Source organism: Vipera ursinii (assembly GCF_947247035.1).
Source record: "Vipera ursinii genome assembly, chromosome: 3".
In the NCBI taxonomy this organism is placed as follows: Eukaryota; Metazoa; Chordata; class Lepidosauria; order Squamata; family Viperidae; genus Vipera; species Vipera ursinii.
In genome coordinates, this window is record NC_139516.1 from 178,758,920 (window position 1) to 178,781,057 (window position 22,138).

A 22,138-nucleotide genomic window follows, 5' to 3' on the forward strand; every position below is an offset into this window, starting at 1 on the left:
GTAAAAGAAGAAATGGAAGATAAACTGCCAGTTTACATGAATAAATTGCTAAAGGAATGGTTTCTGAAGTTTAATATGCTGCTACCTTATCATGGCTAGATAACAAAGGAAAAATCCAATGTCTCCCTGACTTTTCCTTTGGTATAGTTTATGAAAATAATGGCAAGGGCAATACAATAATTTAGTAAGAAATTATTATGTCATCGTTTGAATATTTAACTATTGAGGATTCTTCTCTTTTGGTGGTCAAACGTATATTGGCACCACTTTTTTCTGAGTGATGGGTTCGACTTTTTCTTTTTTGGTTTGGTTTCTATTGTTAGACTAACAAATATATTCATATAATGTTAACAATGGGAAATAATATTAAAATGAAAGACAAAAGGGTTGAAAGGCTAGGAAAAAATATATACAAAAGAAATATAAAAAATGACTAAATTGTTGAAAATTTTGTTCTTTGTTACTATGTTAGGAAAATAGAATAACTTGTTCATGACTAAGACCTTCAAAATTTAGCCACAGTCCTTTATATTCCATATTCCATATTGCAGTTTATTAACTTTTCCTTGTTGCTCCAAACTCTAACAATGTGCAAAAAAACCAAATGTCTGATCAGGAATTAGGGGAAAATAGCTTGAAGTTAGAAATAAGCCCTGTAGAAAATGGAGAAATTTTTCAATGCACTAGTGTAGTAAAATTTAAAGAAAGTACAGTTTGTTTATCTTTTCTTCCTTCCACAGGAGTATGGAAAGATTTCTGAAGGCCCTTAGCTGGTCTGATAACAAAAATGACTGAAGGGTCAATAAAATCTAAAAATTTATCTCACAAATTCTATTTCTTCCTGTGGAAAATACTTCCTACATTCTTATAATTTCTTAAGATAGTTTGGACAGAACATAATATGGATCTCAGTCTGACACATTTCACAATAAAGGGCAAAGGCTTATCAGCTATACAAAAAGGAAAGGGTGGAATTCACAGAGCCCTCTCAGTTTCTACTGATAATCTTCTGGCAGAGCTAATATTCCACCTAATATTATCTGCTTGTTGTGGAATTCCAACCATGTGTAAGTTGCACTGGTGAGACTGAGATTTGAAAGACATTATTTTAGCCTGAAGTATCAGCCTTCAATAATTGAGTTATGGATGTCTCGAAGGATATTAAAATCTTTGTCTCAAAGCATTCTCTTTTCAGCAACACCCAATCAAATACCTACAGCACAAACAGTAGTAGCATTAGTATGATATTTTCCCATATAAGAATAGACACAACATCCTTCTTAATGATGGCTGCAGCCATTTTCTCAGGGGCAAATGAGGCAGCTGAAGCTTGTGGGCAGCATCCAAACATTAATAGACTCTTCAGTAATCAAAACAGAAGATAAACACTATTTTCTGGCTCTAATCATGGCAATTATACAGAAATCAAGATAAGAGTGCTGCAGGGAGTGGCATGATATGAGCATGTTTGGTTTTATTTTATTTATTTGAGTGGCAGAAATTGTGATGCTGTGCAACCATAGGAGCTGTCTGCTGCAAAGAATGGAAAGCAGAGCAAATGTAGCTTGGCAAACTTAGATGAAAAATTATCATTACAGTATTACTAAAGAACTATGACACAGTGTCTGTTAATGAGGAATGTCTGTTAATTAAGCAATCCCTTAATTACATGACATTCTTGCACCAGTAGGATTGTTGACACAGTTTGGTTGAAATCAGTGGTTCTGTACCAAAACAAGTGTATTTGGATTTGAATAATGTCTATTGTTTCCTTAAAAATGTAGGATCTGTTGCAATTTGTTATTGACTGGGAGAACAAACTTAGTTTGTTTCCACTTTTTAAAAACGTACACATGCATGAGCCCAAACCACATTCAGGATATCAAGTTGCTTTTTTTTCTTGGAGATTAACTTGTCCTGGAAATTAATTTTTTTGGACAAAACATAATAAAATATGTTTTCTATTGTTCAGTCATAGGCACAAGTTCTTCAATTATAAATGAAAACTCTCTCTCTAGTTAAAATGAACTAAAATCCCATCATATCACAGTGAAGATGCTGGCTGGAATGATAGCAGTTGCAATCCCAACTAATCTATTTTCAGATCTCTCTTTGGGAAAAAAAATATTTTCCTGCTGGAAACAAGAGGTCAAATATATTAGAAGAATAGGTGTGGACTTTGGGGTGACATTTTGGTTTTCTGTTAAGTGCTGACCAACATTGGCCTGTGCATTTTTAGTTACAAAATAAATTGCATTGGTAAGTCTAAAAAGGTTGTGAGGTTTGGCCACTCCTTCTCAAAACAGCAATTATTACAACGGCTTCAGATCAAGTGAATATAATATTGGCGTTATAAATATATAATGTGCTGGAAATCAGATATCAGAGTTGTCTGAAATAATCTAGCTATTAATTGTTATTGCTTACTCAAATGGTAATTTATGAGTATTCATTTCATAATCTTGCATTTTTTCTGAAAGATATTTTGATGTGCAATGTGCAGGTTTTTGTATCAAAAACTACAAATACCTTAGTCTACGGAGTTCTTGATGCTCTCTGAGTGTGGTGATGATGTTACTTAGTTGGTAAGATATTCTCTTTTATTGGAGCTAAATCTATATTATCTTCCTCTGTAGAACTCCTAGTTACAACTATGCACCCAATATGGATAAGCATTGGATCATGCAATACACAGGGCCTATGCTTCCCATCCATATGGAATTTACAAATACCTTGCAACGCAAAAGACTTCAAACTCTGCTGTCAGTTGATGATTCCATGGAAAGGGTAAGCAAACAAAAATGCTTAAAGCCATTCTGTAGTATTACATTCTGAATATTGCTATAGTAGGAAATCCTCGTCCCAGAATTCTACTTACTTTTCATTTTTATATGAATACCCCAATTTTTATTCCATTCATTCTTTCAGCAGTACTGATTGAAAGGCAAACCAAGTACATAAAAAAGAGTAAGATTTCTTCTGGTAAAATAGATAGCATATATACAAGGGATATGTAGTGAAGCATTGTAGAGTGCAGGTAGTCCGAACCTGATGATCATAACTGAGCCCAAAATTTATGTTGCTAAGCAAAGCAGTTGTTAAGAGAGTTGTGCCTCATTTTATGACCTTTTTTGCCATAGTGGTTAACTAAATCACTATAGTTGTTAAGTGAATCATGCGGTCGTTAAGCAAATCTGGCTTCCCTCATTGACTTTGCTTGTTGGAAGCCAGCTGGAAAGGTTGCAAAAAGGTGATCACATGATCGTGGGACAGTGCAACTGTCATAAATACATGCCAGTTGCCAGGAGTCCAAATTTTGATCACATGACCATGGTGATGCTGCAATGGTCATAAATGTGAAAAACGATCACATGGGGTTGTTTTGAAGGCAGACAGCCTGATATGCTCACCAGGTTTCAGCAGTTCCCCTCTTTCACTGGGCTAGCAAAATGAATGACTACTTTTCCTTAAGTGCTCTAAAGATGTTTCAGAAGAGACAAGCCAAAGTCCTGCTGTTGAACTGGTAAGCTAGGAATTTAAAAGAAAAATCCTCAGCACCAAAGTCCACTTGTCACTCTTGTAATGGTTGAAAGACTCAATTGTTTCAGCCTTCGAACAGACTAGTTCTATTCCAAGATCAGGACAAACTACAGTTCTTGGTTCCAATCTGGAAACAATTGATGAAATGGGTGCATTTTGTTTGAAGCTTCAAGCTCTAAAAATGCGCATTTCAATACTGCTATATATCTGATGGAATTTATATCTCTTCTAGAAGCATATGATGAATGTTTGATGATTACTGGATTTTAATTGGTTTATTAATGACATGGCCCTAACGGAATTGTTTAAATGTAAATTTTGTGTGCATTTGTAATGATTGATTTAGCATTGATTTGCATTGATTTTTTTCCATTTATTGCATTTCAGTTATATCATATGCTAGTGGAAACTGGAGAACTGGAGAATACTTACATTATTTACACTGCTGATCATGGTTACCATATTGGACAGTTTGGACTGGTCAAGGGAAAGTCAATGCCATATGATTTTGATATTCGCGTTCCTTTCTTTATTCGTGGTCCAAGTATAGAGCCGGGATCAGTGTACGTTCTCCTATGTCTGCAGCACAGCTGTTGTACCTTATGTAAAATATTTGTAAGCACATTTGATTGTCATTCTTGTGGATGATTTCTTTCATCAAGATTATTGCAAAGCATGAACAAAGAAGAGTATCTTTTTGTTACTTTGGAAATGTTATTCTTTCCAAAGTTTGCTAGAAGTATAATGGCATATTCCTTTTTATTGTTATAGCCCTATACAGTTATTTTGTTGCTTGCTGCTAGGACTGTAATGGGGTCATGTGAGGATATATTTCACTTACTGTGGTTTTACTGGTATATAAATATTTAGCCACGAGTCTGCTGACTCAAGTACCATGGCTGCTTTATCTCATTACATAACTTATTACGTCCTGAAATTAGAGTGCCTCATCCTAATCCACTGTCCGGTAAGGGAAACTTGGAGGAAACTTGAAACTTGTTGTCTTAAGGTGCCATACTTTTATAAAATAACACTCAAATTCTTTTAATTCTACAAAGATTTAAGGTGTTTCTTCTAATGTGCATAATACAGCTCTGACCTTTTCTGTTAATTTGCAGAGTATCTCACATGGTGCTAAATATTGACCTTGCTCCAACAGTTTTGGATATTGCAGGACTTGATACACCTCCAGATATGGATGGCAAATCTATTCTAAAACTTCTGGACCTCGAGAAACCAGGGAACAGGTGAGCTGAAGCACTTTCTTGAAGCCTATTCGTTAGCAAATGGCTGAGTTAGATTGTAAAGATGGAAAATGAAACATGTCTAAACAAGTACAAGTGACCCTTGCTTTCCCAGCACACAAAACAATTTTAAAGATCATATTTATAAAATTGTGGAAGTTTTGACTAAATAATTCACTTGGAGTAAAAACAAATTAGTCATCTTTAAATGCATAGCCAGACATAGCCATGAATGCCAACAGTATATTATTGTCATTTTGATTTTAGGTTTCGAACAAACAAGAAAACCAAAGTTTGGCGTGATACATTCCTGGTGGAAAGAGGGTAATTATTGAAGTTGAGAGAGTTTTAGGGAAATTGCCTGGTGGGCAATTCTATTAATTTTTGTATGCAGGCACATCCTTTGTTCGACCTTGTTTTGCTACTATTAACAGTGCAGGTTGTGAAGCTCATTCCTTGCCACGCCAGGTTGATCTGAACTGTAAAACAAAATTGCCTTGGATGTTAGAGAATGGGAAGAAGGCAAAATAAAAACAATATTTGGGACTTTTCCTCTAAGACTTCACTGGGTGTGAACTGCTTTCCATCTCCTCACTTTTGGTAATACAAACTTTCCCCAATGGCACCCTTTAGGAACTGAGGAAAAGAACAAAACAGCAAAACACACAATTTAATAAGATTGAAATTGGTTTAGTTTTAGGACTGCACTGTCCCTCACAAGCCAACATGCCTAGAGAAAGAATCTGCCCCGCCCCCCTTCTCTCTTATTTTTACTCCTTTGGCAAAAGACACTGCTGGCTTGTATCTTTTCATCCTTTCTCGAGTCAGATATTTTCACAACTGAAGTACAAAAGAGGGGTCCTGCCAAAGTATATGGGCTGAGGAAGGAATCATTACAACTCTCAGCAGCTTCCATGTTAAAAGCTTGTGGTGAACAAGCCTCGAGAGATCATCCTATGCAGTATGAAAGGCAAGACCAGATGCCAACTCTTACTCTGCCTTTTTTTCTTTGCCTGTGCCAAGAAATGATAGAAAGGAAGGCAAATGCCATATCCCTGGTTGAGCTTATCCTGCATATTTTATGTAGAACATATACCCTTCTTCTATCCATGTATTCTCTCATTAGGAGACAACAACTGCATGAAATGCGCATTGAATTTTGCCAGTTACCTTTGTCCTTCATATACATGTACATATACATATACATGTTCTACACTAAAATATGTTTCCCCTCCAGTGTTCAGATCTCCCTGCAAAATGTGGAAATCTGTACATTGGAAAGAACCGAGCACACAGAAGGTCTTTTTAGATGTCCTTGTGAACATGTATAAATCATATAAGACAGCTCAAAGATCTCTTTAGGCCAGTGTTTCTCAGCCTTTGGCATCATTAAGATATGTGGACTTCAACATGGAGGCTGGGGAATTCTGGGAATTGAAGTCCACCCATCTTAAAATTGCCAGGGTTGAGGAAACATTTTAGATTAAGGCTTTTCTCATGTCTCACCCTGACCTTTATTTCAAATGCATTGCATTTTAATTCTCTAATAAACAAATGACAGACCTTGTTTGTTTACTTCCGCTTCATAGGCACTTCTGTTTTGATTCATGCATATTATTCACACATATTCAAAAGTACTGCTTCTTTTCTTTTTAAAGCAAATTTTTGCGTAAGAAGGAAGATTTGGGCAAAAATACCCAGCAGTCAAATCATTTGCCTAAATATGAGAGAGTAAAAGAATTATGTCAACAAACTCGATACCAAACAGCTTGTGAACAACCTGGCCAGGTAAGCATCAGATAACCATATAATGTTTAATTATACCTCATAATTCTTTAAGAATTGATGTGATAATGCAGTGATTAATTTGATAATACATTTCATAGGGATCAGATTTTTAAGAGACTACCTATCAAGGAAAATCAAGCTTTTGATAGTGTGCTCCATACCATGTGCACTAATCAAACAGGTGGTAAAGAAGAAGGGAAACTCAGACACAAAACAGGTTAAGTAGAAAGTAAACAGGGTCAGTGAAAAAGGACTCAAATGTCTATACATCAACCCACAAAGTATGAGGAATAAGCAGGGTGAACTAGAAATTCACGTGAGGGTCGTATGTGAGGGTAAATATGATATTGTTGTCATTACAGAAACTTGGTAGGATGAAACCCATGAATGAAATACAGCTATAGAGATTTAAATTGTTTTAAAGAAACAGACCTAATAAAAGAGGAGGTGGAGTTATGTTATGCATAAGAAATAACTACTTATGTACAGAAATAGAGGAGAACAATGATGAAAATTGTCTTGAATGCATTTGAGTCAATATCAAAGAAAAAAAGAATGATATTGCTATAGGTTTATCCTATAGCAGACATGTCAAACACAAGGCCCGGGGGCTGGATCCGGCCCACGAAGTGGTTTCATGTGGCCCGCGAAGCCATCCTGGAAACAGTGAGGAAACAGCCCCCACTGCCTTGGTCCTGGCCCAGAGACCCTCCTTCTGCCAGAGACCCTCAGATCTGTCCCACTCCTGCCCAGGCCCCCATAGGCACCCTTGATGCGAACGATGTAGAGCTGGCCACACCCACCCAGTAGGCCATTCACACTCTAGCCACGCCCACCCAGTATGCCACGCCCACCCTGGCCTTATCCACCCGGCCCCCTGAGGGCAACCGCAATGCTGATACGGCCCTCAATGAAATTGAGTTTGACACCCCTGTCCTATAGGCATCCAACCAACAGAAAATAAATGAACTTTTTGCTAGTCAGTTAACTAAGGGGCGTGGTGGCTCAGTGGGTAAGGACGCTGAGCTTGTCGATCAGAAGGTCGGCAGTTTGGCGGGTCGAATCCCGAGTGCCACGTAACAGACTGAGCGCCTGTTACTTGTCCCAGCTTCTGCCAACCTAGCAGTTCGAAAGCACGTAAAAAATGCAAGAAGAAAAATAGGGACCACTACGGTGGGAAGGTAACAGCGTTCTGTGCGCCTTTGGCGTCTAATCATGCCGGCCACATGACCACGGAGACGTCCTCGGACAAGCGCTGGCTCTTCGGCTTTGAAACGGAGATGAGCACTGGCCCCTAGAGTTGGAAATGACTAGCACGCATTTGCGGGGGAACCTTTACCTTTTTACCTTAACTAAGGTATGTAGGAAGCACACCACAATAGTAATAGGGGACTTTAACTACCTTAACATCAACTAGGAGGCAAACTCTGCACCAAGTGCAGAACTGCAACTCTACATCAGACAGGTTCCAGACAAACTTAGCAAACAACTTTGTCTCCCAAAAAGTAGAGAATGGAACTAGGGGGTCAGCTATATTGGACTTAATTCTTACTAACAGATGAAATGATAGAAGATGTTGAAGTTACAGGAACCTGGAAGGGGAGTGATCATGCAATATTGGAATTCAACATGCAAGCACAAGCAATAGAACAAAATCAAACTAGAGACTTGGACTTTAAGAGAGCTGATTTCAATAAACTTAGAGAGATCTTGGGAAGGATTCCATGGATGAGAATCCTCAAGGGAAAAACAATTCCAAAAGCTTGGGAAATTTTGAAACGTGAGATTATAAAAACACAGTCTACTCACAATTTTAAAGAAGAAGAAAAAAGATCTCAAAAGAAACCAGCATGGGGGGGAGGGAGTAGGGGGGAGGGAGAAGGGAGGGGGAGGGGGATTTTTAAAGAAAAAATTGTATGTTAAAACTTTTCAATAAAAAAAAACTTTTCAATAAAAAAAAAAGAAACCAGCATGGCTGCACAAAGAACTGTCTGATAAATTGAAAGACGAAAAGGACAAGTATAAAAAGTGGAAAGAGGGGCACATAACTAAGGCAGAATGTCAGCAAATAGCTGAAGCCTGCAAAAAGGAAGTCAGGAAAGTTAAGGCTCAAAATGAACTAAGGCTTGTGACAAAAGTCAAAAATAACAAAACAAAACCTTCTTTCATTATGTACCAGAAAGTAAATGAAATATTCTTCGTCTAGCCATTTCTAATCTTCTGACAGAAAACAAGCATCTATTGATAATTATCCAATCCATAACCGTAATATTAAGTTGAAAAAAAAGAAAGTTGATAAATTCCAGGTAGGGAGATAAACACTGGCATCTGTGATTGTTAAATGGAATCTTCTTATTAACTCTTGATTACTCATCAGACTGAGAGGGGGGGGTGAGATGATGGCAGCTATAAAAAATGGGGAAATGTTTTACCTTGTTTTTTGTTAATTCATTTGCTGCTTTTCAAAATGCTGGGTTTTTTTTTTCCTCCAAAGACAATATACATTTTTATTTTGATTCATTCTTCTCTTAAATGTTTCACAGCATGTCACAAATTTTCACCACTAAAAGCACTGCTGCAATTAATCAAGCAGCATATAGAACTTTGGACATGTAGAATGTAGCTTAATGGATGGTTTTGCTTGCTCACAAAAGGAGTCTTCATTCCCAGTCTGGCAAAGGTCAGATAAAAGCTAGGCAGAAGTAGTTATTTAGAAAAGTCTCAAGAACCCACAAAAAGCATTTAACATTATTATTCTTCATAGAAACACCACTGATCTCAGTACACTCTGTAATATTTACTCAGTTATATTGAAACACATAAAGCATTATTATCAGTCTAAAATCCAGACTCTCAATCTGTGTGTGTGAAAAAGACAATGATGGCAAGTTAATGCATTTTCCCCACAATTATATACTAGCTTGTAGGATGAAGGGTAGCATAGGAAAGACTTCATAAAGTCTTATGGTATGCAAGAAAATGTATATGCATCAGTACTTGTGTACATTTCTATCACACCATTATTTAAGGAGCTAAGTAACATTATGCAAAACATAAAAAGGAGTATAGAAGATGTAAGTACAATAAATTTTAAGTCACAAGATAAGGGAAACATAGCTAAAGGTAGTTTACACCAACATATCTCAGTGATGTATTCCTCTTCATTACCTTTCTATGCTTCATTTATACAGTTTCTTACTTTTCTTTTTCTTAAGCTTCTTTCTTTTTGAGGAGTTTATCAACTCCAACTACCATGATTTTCTCAGCCTTCCCTTTCATCTCACCCCATTACTCGACCTTCATACACACAGACACACACACACACACACTCACTCACAAATCAATCCTCTTCTCTTCGTAAGACCAAACAATTAATTTAATTTAATTTAATTTATTAATATTTCTATACCGTAACATACTTATTTCCATTAGTCACTTTCCATTAGTCACTTTCTTTTAAAGGTAGTCTTTGAGTTATGAGTCATTGGGAGATGCTGGCGAGAAGTTGCAAGTCCCACTTAACTTATAAGCAGGTTGGCAGTCAAGTAAATGACTGCTGCTGGCGGGAAAAATGCACCAGAGTGTGCAAATAGCAGGAGAGCCATGGCGTGAGTTCGACAGGGCTTGGGATGGCTGTTGCCAGAGGGGAGGAGGTGTGTGATGGTATGTGAGTGAGCAGGGGACATGGTGCAAGTGGAAAGGGGCTGGTGCATGGGTGGGGAGGACTTACCCATACAACCTGCAGTCTTCCCTACCATCTTGCCTATTGGCTTTACTTGTTTCCTTTGCCAGCAAGGAAGGTTGCCTTGTGAAAAAGCACTTTGGGAACAATCGTGACCTGGATGACTGAGAATCTCCATAGACAGTTGCAAATTACAGTCACAGTATGTGGGCACTGCAACCGTCATAACTGCAAGCTGGTTGCCAAGCACCCAAACTTAATCATGTGATTGTGGGGGTGCTGGGACAGCTAGAACTTAGAGAACTGGTCACAGCAATCTCTCATTCAGTGCCTTTATAACTTTAAACAGTCATAATTGAATGGTTGTTATCGGGGACTGACTGTGTATTCAATCTACCTTCACTCAGCATCTGTTCTTTCTTGACTAGTCTCTTTTGTCACATATATTAAAGTGCAGACCAAGTTGAGGATATTTAAGTCTTGCTGAATCCTCTGAACACGTTCTTTATTCCATGTTGCACTTTTTATGTCTTGGCAGTCAAACTTTCCAGCATATTTAAAGCTTGAATTGTCAGCTGGCGATGTTTCTTTCCCTAACTTTCAGGCATGCCGATCATTGAGACATATTTTGTAGACAATGTAATTGATTTCCTTATTACACGAAAGGCTTTTGTCGCTGTCTGAAGCTGTCACAGGATATTAAATAAAGGGTGTTCACTTTTTAGACTTCGGTGGGACATTTATTGCACTTTAATGATGTTGAATGCAAAGCTACATTAACACACTTACAAAAACCAATAAAGGGAGTGCATCATAATCTACCTTATGTGGTTTATTGCAAATGCTTCCAGAAATATGTTTGTCACCATTGGTACTCTGTAATTTCTTCAAGAGACAGGAAAAGTTTTTTTTCCAGATAGCTTAGTCTATGAAAATAATTTCAGAGAAGAATCTAGCAGGAGTATGGAAGCACAAGGTCCGGGATTATTCTGAGAAAAAGCGGCAATATCAGAAAGTTACTATGCATACAGTCAAGATAAACATACCTATAACTTCTTTAGGTTTCCTGGTCAGGAATTAAGCATTAGGTTTCTATGAGAAAATCACCATTTTTGCTGTTCTAATGTGGTTCTCAGGATAAAGAAACTTGTATGCATGGAAAACATTAAATTATGAGCAGAGTTCTGTCGACCCCTTTTGGTAACAGCAAGAAGTGCAGTCTCAACTTTTTCAAATCAAAGGCTTTCCATTCTGCTGCTGCTTTTTCTTCTGAAAAACTGCAGATTTGTATGGTACAACTATATTCTCTGCTCTGTGTCTTTTCCATTGGCTACAGAACCCAGGGATATGTACACGTCTCATTTTTGGAAACTTAGCAAGTGTAGTTTTATTAATTGTTTAGAAATTTCATCCAATTCTGCCCAAAACAAACCCAAGACTACAATGAAGTTTAAAGGGACGCAAAAATCATGCAAGTACTTTTTGAATTTGGTAAATTATATATGTATCCTCTCCCAGCAAACGTCATTTGAAAGACTTACACCTTGTTTGCATTTCCTTTTTAAAAAACGTATTTGCCTAAAAGTATTTAATTTTTTATTTATTTATTGTTATAAAACAGCATAAGAAGGGTGGAGTATAGTCATTTAAAAACCAGAAGATAAATCAGAGTAAAAATAAAATTCTATATTTTTCAAAGCTATAAAATATAAAAGATATATGAATTTAAAAAACAAAGTATATATAGAAACAAGACTCTAAAAGAAGCTTTAGATGCAGTATAGGGGACCTTAAAATGTTAACACAGTGTGTGGAAGGCTATGTCAAGTTACAGAGCATTATGATATAACAAACTAGGTGTTGATTAAATCTAGTTTATAGCACTGGTCATCATCTGACAAATTTTGAGCGCTGTTGCACAAAATCTGGTAACCTGTATGTTGTATCAGGGTTATTTGAAAGCAGCAGGAAGGTGAAGAATTGCCCTGTGCATACTGGATAACTATGCAGTTATGGTAAGATGAGGCTAGTATGAATGTCACTGTAGTACATAGGTTAATGTTCAAGATGCAAAAAAGAAATAAATGCTTTCTAGGATATTATTGCCATCTATGTTTCACTGGACTGTCTTTTTCTGCAGAAATGGCAGTGTATTGAAGACACATCTGGTAAACTACGTATTCACAAATGCAAAGGGGCCAGTGACGTTCTTGCTATGAGAAAAAGAACACGGAGTATACATTCCCAGGGATATAGCAGCAAAGAAAATGACTGTGATTGCAGGGATGCTGATTATCAGACCAGTCGGGCCCAAAGGAAAAATCAAAGGGGTTTCATGAGGACCTCCAGTGTACAAAGTAGGTGATGATAGGTTTGGAAAAGCCAGGGATCTTGATGGGCAGCAATGCTAAAGAATCATTTGTTCCTTATAGGTTGAAAAAAAAAAACTGCCAGTATTCAGACTGTATTCAGACTCACTTGTTAGAATGGGAATCACATCTTTGAATTATCATCCTAAAAAAATGTTCAGGTGGTAATCTAGAAGAGCAAAGGTAAATTTTATAAAGAATGTCTTGGTTTTACATTGCAGAGCATTCAAAAATTAAATTTCCCACCTGCAGAATTTGTGCAATTTATTTAATAGCTCATTCTTCATAAAGCAAGTTTAAGTATGTTCTTTCTATACTAGCTATCTTTTAAAGACATAACTGACTTGAAAATTGCCCATACAGTCCAGCCATCTAGAGAGGGCCTGCAGAAAGGCCTTGTAATGTACATTTGATGTAGAGAAGATGACAGCCTTTCTCAGTGGTAGCTCCCACTTTGTGGAATATCTTTCTGATGGTTAAGGGACCCAATCTTTTTTGCATTTCACAAACTAGTGAAATTTGGTATGGCCCTAACTGATTCTGGACAGCCATTATAGGCATTTTTGTATATCGTTGTTTTCATTATATTCATGTTGCATTTAAATCAGGAGTCTTCAAACTTGGCTCTTTTATGACTTGTCAAATTCAACTCCCAGAATTCCTCAGCCAGGCACGCTGGCTGAGGAATTCTGGGAGTTGAAGTCCACAAGTCATAAAAGGGCCAAGTTTGAAGACCCCTGATTTAAACGATGTTTGCTTTGTTGTTAGCCACCAAGCGTCTGTCAAGATTAAAAAGGATTATAATTATTTTTAAATAATAACTAAAAATATATAGTAAACCATCTTTAGAAAATCTTTGCCCTGAAATGCAAAATTGGAAATAACTATCACTATTTACATTATTTATATTAATTGTACAGACATTAGCACTGTATGTATGAAAGCCTTAATTCCAATATATTGGCTATCTTTCAAAGAGTATGCATGCTATAATTTCCTATTGTTGACTCTGTGATCTTATGCAGAATACAAACCCCGATTTGTCCATACTCGCCTAAGTCGGTCCTTATCTGTGGAATTTGAAGGGGAAATATACAGTATAAATCTGGAGGAAGAGGAAGAGAAGGAAGAGGAGGAGGAGGAGTTGCACATCCTTCAGCCCAAAAGCATTGTTAAGCGGCATGGAAGTTATAGTGAAGAGGAAGAGGAGGAAGCAGAGGAAGGTCATCCAGAAGATAGTGATGGAATTAAAGCAGTGCTTGCTGATGGAACTAACACAGTTGGCCAGCCAGATTCTGTCAGAGTTACTCATAAGTAGGAGTGCTTTACTTATTGCTTTTTAGTATTCATTCAGAACCATCTACTATATGGGAACAAAAATAAAAATAGCCCCAGGTAGTTGTGGGATTCAAATATGTGAACAACCGGTTCTCTGTGTGGATGCTACTTTCCGGAAGTCCATTCAGGGTCTGGGCAAAAAAAAAATTAGCTACCAGTCTTGCCAAAGCGGTGTGAACTGGCTGAATCCCACCACTGGCCCCAGGGTGAATTTCAGGGATAGAAAAGAGAAGATCCTAAGGGATACATTCTGAGCAAAAAGAATGTCTGTTTTGCATTTGAGGATGAATATCAAATGGTAAAGCCAAAGAGGCTTTGATTTATTTAGAAAAACTACAGAAGATTTCAAACATCAAAGCTAGAGTAGCACATAAGCCCTTCTGCCAATTTCCCTGTGTGGCCATTCCTCTTTTCTCAACTTCCCTCACTGAGCAGGAAGGTCTGAAACAGGTTTATGATTGTGTGGATTTTATTCAAATTTGGGCAAATGCATTTTATGCTTAATGCAGGATACCTGGGAAGCAAGAGGACAAGAATAGTACACTTGAGATAGGAATAGTTTGCATAATAAAGAAAACAATATTATAGAGAACTTTGAAAGGTAGGAGAAATATTTGATGGAGGTAGGAGAAAAATAAAAATTCTAGGGATAGTTTTGTAAGTCCTGGGAAATGAGGTAGATATATTTGAAAGCAAATACCTTTTCTTGAAATGTCTGTGCTCAGATTTAATGTTTAGATACCCTGTCCTAAAACATTGCTATTGCTTTCTGTATAGAAATTTTTAGACAAAGCACTTACCACAGTTAACTGATATGGATATTTTAAATCCAACAATAAGAGTTACTGTTCGGTTTTTATTGCTGTGTTGATTCCTAGAATTTTGATTGGGCAAGGTTTCTCAAATATATCACACTTTATTATTCTTTCTCTTCATTCTTTCTTTACAGATGTTTTATTCTTTCAAATGACTCTATTCATTGCGAAAGGGAGCTATATCATTCAGCCAGAGCTTGGAAAGATCACAAAGCCTACATTGACAAGGAGGTTGGAAGGTCTTTTTTCTTAATTTAGAATTAGAACTGATATTTTGAGACAGAATAATTTATCAGAAAATATATATTAAATGAACATTGGAATAAGATAAGATAAGATAAGATAAGATAAGATAAGATAAGATAAGATAAGATAAGATAAGATAAGATAAGATAAGATGATAAGGTAATTTTTATTGTCATTTTTTTACTGTGGGCACAACGGCACATATCAAAAATGAAATTTAGTTGCCCGCTCTCAAAGTGAAACACATACATGACACACACCTAAAACATACTGTATAGACCCACACCCCTACATATACATAACAATAAAATATTAAATACTGTCCATCTTGAACGATATTGAAATTGGGTGCAAATTACTGCATATTGATATGCACAATATATGTTCTTGAAGATAATGGTTAACTATTCTTCAAAGTTATATGAATAAGAATGAGAATTATCTGTGGTTCTCTCTCTTCCAGTTTCTCTTCTTGTATCGAAGATCCCCACTTTCATTGATTGTGATTTCTTATAAAATACTAATTTGGACAAACTATGTAGTCCTATCCTAATGATACAAACAAGTCAGCTTCATACAATGGGAATAAATGGTTTGATTCCCTAAAGCAGTCAACCCTCACATGAAACTTTTAAACATATTGGGATTGTGTAACAACAACTCTGTTCACTTGAAAAAACTAATGTAAGAAATGGAGCATGGAAAACTACAGAATCTAAACAAATAGACTGAAAAGTAGTCAATATCTTGTGGTAATCACATCACACTAAAGAACATTCTAAACACACTATGGCCTTTGGAAAATAATTGCTTAGTGGCATTTCACCATGTCTGAACTTGTTCTTGCAGTGGTCTCTCTCTCTCTCTCTCTCTCTCTCTCTCTCTCTCTCTCTCTCTCTCTCTCTCTCTCTCTCTCTCTCTGTGTGTGTGTGTGTGTGTGTGTATGTATACACAACAATCTACAAGATGTGCTATAACATATGAATGTTTAAAGAGCAGTAATAATTTTCATATGCATTTAGCAATGATATGAAACAGTTTAATGAGAAGATTTATCATGAACAATATAAGTATTGGGTATATAATATTGCTATTAAACCAGTCATTCTTTTTACAGATTGAAGCTCTCCAGGATAAAATTAAAAATTTAAGAGAAGTAAGAGGACATCTTAAAAGACGAAAACCAGATGAATGTGACTGTAGCAAAAAGAGGTATATAAAACCTTCCCCAAAATTTACATATTATAATCTAATTTAGAAACCAATGTACATGGGAGCAAGATTAATTGTTCTCAAGTCGATTTTGTAACTAAATATGATGTCATTTGCAAAAAGAAGTCATACAGTGTTGTTAGACAATGTAGTCTTTTATTGGATTTTGTTTCATAATTTTATTATTTTATGGAGTTGTACTTAAATTTCAGGAAGATTTTTGAAATAAGCAATCCTAGAAGCATTTTTAGAACAAAACTTAGGACCATAGTGCTATAGTCCAGATTTTTTATATTGTTAATATAAAAAAGTGGTTACTACACAGCTTTCTAGTCAAAGTAAATGCTTCTGAAATCTAAGAAATTTTTACCCTAGATCCATGCTTCTTTAAAAGAGCCTCACTGTATATAGAATCAGTGCTGCTCATGATCAGATTTTAAAATATTAGACATGTTTTTGTTTTAAATGGGCATTTTACAGAAAGTTTTTTATATTATAATCTTTCTTTATAGCTATTACCACAAAGAAAAGGAGGCAAAAGTTCAAGAAAAGCTTAAGACAAGTCACCTACATCCATTCAAGTGAGTCTTGTTAATTTCCAGCATATTACCTTTCCAGCATCTTTTTTTTTAATTCCATTTATATCCCGCCCTTCTTTCAATCATCTTGTCATTCACATGCTATAGAAAGTTTGTCTAAAATTTTTTTTTCATTTCATGATGTGAGATTTAGAATTAGGAAATAGCTTTAAAGAATTCCTTGGTTACATTTCAGTCATTTTTTGTATCTCATGTTGATAGCTGAACTTTATGTTTATTTCACTGGAATTATGTTCAATTCCTTTTTACATCAATTTTGTTCAGTTTTTAAACATACATTGTTTTCATTTTATTCGATTACAGTACATTTCCATCCATTTCTATTGGTGACATAGATGCATAATAAAACTGACAAGGTTAAATATCATAATTGTGTAAAATACAATGGGCCTATAATTACTCCATCTTCCTAGGACTATAACCAAGCATCATTTAACTTGATTGATCAGGGCAGAGATATACAACTGATTATCAAAGCATACAGATGATCACTAAGCAATGTCAATGGATGACCACATCTAGCAGTTTTATTTATATAACTTAGTTATATTTAAGTTAAAGAAAAGTGGATCCCTAAGCCACCCTATCATGCGCCTCTCTTATGTTGTGCCTCCCATTCTCCCCAAGCCAGTCCAGAACAATAACATATTTGATGGTATTCAAGGTCACTGAGTGATCAAAGAGGGTCAGAAGGAAGACCCCCCTCCCCCAAATAGCTTCATTAAAAAGGGTTACATATCGAGCTGAACCAAGCAAAAGAGCTCTAGCTTAATTCCTTTTTTCCAGAGCCCTTTGCTGAAATCCAATCTCCTTCTAAAAAAGGGAAGAATGGAGACTGGATGAAATGTTGTGTTTCATAGGATCCAGTCATAGTTTATTGAGGAGAGGTTAGACCACTGTATCCTTCAGAACCTGCAGAACCACCCCATCTCATAACGGTATATTCACCACTACTGCAAGTCATTTCCCAGGAAGCCTTGACCAGCCAAGAGAGATATAGATTCAAAACACAGATGGCCACACTTAAAGCTTCAAATAACCTGTCCACTTCCTTTTAATTAATTACAAATTGTTAGTATGTTTTACAGGGTCTAGTTTACGTGTTCTTTCTTTTAAGAAAGTGGTTATCTGCTTGTATTCCACTATTCCCTTAGTGTTAGAGCTGCTTAGGTTTAAATGTGTCTCCTTTGTATTTTTCATATATCTAAATTCAATGGATTTTATTTTTATGTTTGATTACAATGAGCAGATGTTTAGACTGGAATTTGGCATTTTTATCCATTAAATTCTTCCCAAAGACTTGAGATAGGCAGATGTTTTTTTATGGTATTAAGAGTATCATTGCAAGTTACAGGCTGTTCCAAGTAAAACTGCAGTTGACTGATGGTGATTATATGGCGAAGTACCATATCCCAATCATCATCTGTAATATATCAGGGTTCACCAGCTTCTAAGAGGAAGTTATCAAGTTGATCAGCCTAAATTTTAGGGAGGGCCATTCTAAAGCATAATGCCATTGTGAAAAATGCATAATAAGTTATTAATTAAGTAACTAATTATTACTTAATTATTATTAATTAGGAAAATAAACAGAAGTGATCACATTCCAGCATTGACAAAGCAAGTTAGAAATAACAGCAGGAAGCATTGTTTATGATAGGTTTATATGTATACTTAAACATATACAGATTTTTGAACATGATTTTATGTCTTTATATTCTTAATGACAGAGATAATGTAGCTAAGAAGCAATATCTGTGTTCCACTGTGAAGCAAGCCAGTTCTTCTTTTCTGGAAAAAAATAAATAACAAAAGCAAAACTAAAATCATAGAGGTTTGATAAAGCAGATTAATTTCTCAAAACCTGGTGCAATCTGCATATTTTACATAATACCGTAGTTCCCATGAGCACTAGTGAGCTTAGATAGTGTCACTGATGATGCTCTTCCAGAACCAGGAAAAATAATGCTATATAATGTTTTTAAGCTATTAGCCCAATTGCAGTTGTCAGTTCATTTGCGAAAAATGTACATGTACATAGAATTTAGTTTATTGTAGCCTCAATTATTAAAGTATGCTATTGTTTAACATCTATTAAATATTTTTGAGTGACTAGGGAAGCTGCTCAAGAGGTGGATGGCAAACTTCAGCTCTTCAAAGAGAATCGGAGGAGAAAAAAAGAAAGGAAAGGGAAAAGGCGCCAGAAGAAAGGAGATGAATGCAGCCTTCCCGGACTCACTTGCTTTACTCATGACAACAATCACTGGCAGACTGCACCATTCTGGAACTGTGAGAACCACTTCCAGTAGATGCATGCTCATGGGAATAAGAGTTGATGTGAGCTCTTAGGGAGTTGGAGGGCATATTTGTTCTGGATCTCATATGGAGAGGAGAGGAAAAGACAATAAGCTCATTAAAAATGGGTATGTTAATTCAAACTAGAATTGCATTTAGAGCTGAACTGACTAGATTTAATTTACAGATTTCTGAGTGAAAACAGTTTCAAAGTAAATGAAACCCAGAGATCTTGTGTCACCCAGTAGAAGTATAAAGATTTGCTTGATTAAATAGATGGTGGTGGGCAAAAGGGACAGCAACGTATGTGACAGTGCTAGGAAGCCTAGCAGTACCCGTTATCTAGTGATGTATCTGGATGAGGTCTCATAGGCAAAGAAGGGCCAATCCATTGCTCAGTTCAAGAAATCCAAAGCTTGAACTCATCCAGTGGTGAACTGTCTAGGCCAGGAGTAGGCAACCTCGGCTCTTTTATGACTCATGGACTTCAACTCCCAGAATTCCTGAGTCAGCTATGCTGGCTCAGGAATTCTGGGAGTTGAAGTCCATGAGTCATAAAAGAGCCGAGGTTGCCTACCCTAGGTCTAGGCTCTGCTTTGAAAACACCCAGGAGAGAAAGTTCTCCTGGTAGCTAATTTGAATTTCGAACTTCTCTTATCATCAGGAGATTGTTTTTTAATATTACAAGATGGGTTGCAGAAAAGTTTTTGAGCACTTGTAAAAGCTATATGTGTACTTTGTACAAGCATTGTCCTCCAATACGCAGTATCATTGCATGAAGCATGCAATCTGCTTATGGAACTATCAATGGATTCCCCTTGCTTGAGGGAAGTGAATACATCTATGTTTAAATTTATTTTTCCCCTATAACAGTGGGATCATTTTGTGCTTGTACAAGCTCCAACAACAACACTTACTGGTGTTTGCGAACAGTAAATGAAACACACAACTTCCTCTTCTGTGAATTTGCTACAGGATTTTTGGAGTATTTTGATATGAATTCCGATCCGTATCAGGTAAATATATGTTAAAATGATACTTAGTATCATTAGTGTAAGCCACTATTAATACATTCCAATTATATCTCATTTTATGTCTTGATGAAACTCAGAATAATGTAAGATGATCTCCCCAAACACTTTCACATCCAAGTTTTGATCCAAGCATACAGTCATGTATACTTTGCAGCTCTCTTATTACATGAAGTATGTGGCACTAACTAAGAAAGTATTACAAGTAGCGCTTGCCTTACAACCAGTTACTTAATGACTGTTCAAAGTTATGACAGGCCTCCCTGGATATAACCCAGTTCCAAAGTTATGAGAGCTGACACACACACCCCCACGGTCACATGTTGGTTTATGCTACATTTACAGCTTTTTGCTCCTGTGGTTACACAATTGCCTTTTATGATGATTTTGCCAAAATTGGCATTTACTTCCACTTTTTGGCAAATACAGCCCCTTGATTCATGTAACAACCACTGTAAAAAAAGATCAGATTGGTCATGTGGGTGACCTGATTTACAACCATCACAACTTATCATCATCAGAGGTAGATTGCATCACAGTTGTAAATCAAGAATTATTTCTGGATCCTTGCATGTGTGTTCCAAAGGGATTAAGAGAAGGGTGAGCAGGGGGTTGGACTAGATGACCTCCAAGGTCCCTTCCAACTTTATTATTATTATTATTATTATTATTATTATTATTATTATTATTATTATTATTATTATTATTTATTATTATTTATTATTATTATTATATTATTATTATTATTATTATTATTATTATTAATATAAGTACAAAAGAAATGTAAGAAGTAGTTATAACTTGTTGAAAGTCCATGTGCATAGGCATAATCATTTAAAGTTCACACCTTTTGCAGATGCAAGCATTCATTTATTTCTTTCCATGCTCAGCTAACAAATTCAGTACATACAGTAGAAAGAGGCATTTTGAACCAGCTACACCTTCAGCTAATGGAGTTACGAAGTTGTCAAGGTTATAAGCAGTGCAATCCAAGACCTAAGGGACTTGACACAGGTAACAACCCATGGTTTAAAAACTGGAACATTGTGTTTTGTTTCCCCTAATTATTCCAAGGAACAGCTACGTGGTTCCTGACAAGGACTTTTAGGTAAGGACTTACAAGCTCAAGAAAATAATGCATTTCACTGAACGTATGAATGATATTTAACATTGAAATAATTATTTTTATTTTTATTTGTATCCCATCTTTATTGTTCTTATAAATAACCCAAGATGACAAACATATCTAATATTTCTTTCTCCTATTTTCCCCACGACTACCCTGTGAGGTGGGTTGGGCGGAGAGACAGTGATTAGCTCAATCATCTAAGACAGGGGTGTCAAACTCGCAACGTCACATGACGTGTTGCGACGTATCGTGACTTTTTTTCCATTGCCAGCAATGGGGTGGGCAGAGTTTCGGCATGAGGCATCCAGCTTGTGGGCCGGCAGTTTAACAGACTGGCACTTTTTTGTCAATGTAAGTGAAAAAAGCTAGGACAGATTAATAAATCACTCCTACCTTATATAGTAATTACTCATTATCAATGAATTAGGCTAGGTTATTTTCTTCCAAAAATCCATTGGGAAATTGAAATAAGAGTATGATAAAATGAAAATAAATGGCTACACAGGTCATCTGTTTTTATCTTACACATAAGCAAGTCTTAAGATGGTTAGTTTATGAGATCTTAATATGTGTTCCTTAATGTTAGTTTGATGCTGCATATTCTCTGAATTGTCATTGTCTCTGTAGCTGGTTTTAGAGCTTTCTGGTGAATAGGCAATCTACTGGAGATGAACAGAGTCTGAAACTTGCCTCTTTTTACACATCTTAAAGCAATAGAAACCCAAACTTGCCAATAGGAGAAAGGAAATTGAATTGGCATCAGCCTTACACAACATCACCAACTCCTATTACAGAAGTGCACAGCTGAATCAGCTCTCACTTCCTCCCAAAGGGGCAAGATGTCCATTCT

General features: G+C 36.3%; 1 protein-coding gene across 2 annotated transcripts in view; it reads left to right on the forward strand.

Moving 5' to 3' along the window:
- The window catches only part of SULF1 (sulfatase 1), a gene marked incomplete at its 3' end in the record, with an annotated part of 76,843 nt that overhangs the window by 13,363 nt on the left and 41,342 nt on the right, over nucleotides 1–22,138 (forward strand). For both annotated transcript variants that reach the window (XM_083359376.1, XM_083359377.1), the window contains exons 4-16: nucleotides 2,637–2,787; nucleotides 3,928–4,103; nucleotides 4,659–4,787; nucleotides 5,052–5,108; nucleotides 6,443–6,572; nucleotides 12,395–12,611; nucleotides 13,649–13,937; nucleotides 14,911–15,007; nucleotides 16,140–16,234; nucleotides 16,747–16,815; nucleotides 18,950–19,122; nucleotides 20,002–20,144; nucleotides 21,050–21,173. In XM_083359376.1, coding sequence (XP_083215502.1) covers nucleotides 2,637–2,787; nucleotides 3,928–4,103; nucleotides 4,659–4,787; nucleotides 5,052–5,108; nucleotides 6,443–6,572; nucleotides 12,395–12,611; nucleotides 13,649–13,937; nucleotides 14,911–15,007; nucleotides 16,140–16,234; nucleotides 16,747–16,815; nucleotides 18,950–19,122; nucleotides 20,002–20,144; nucleotides 21,050–21,173 — 1,850 coding nt within the window. The remainder of the gene's footprint in view (nucleotides 1–2,636; nucleotides 2,788–3,927; nucleotides 4,104–4,658; nucleotides 4,788–5,051; nucleotides 5,109–6,442; nucleotides 6,573–12,394; nucleotides 12,612–13,648; nucleotides 13,938–14,910; nucleotides 15,008–16,139; nucleotides 16,235–16,746; nucleotides 16,816–18,949; nucleotides 19,123–20,001; nucleotides 20,145–21,049; nucleotides 21,174–22,138) is intronic.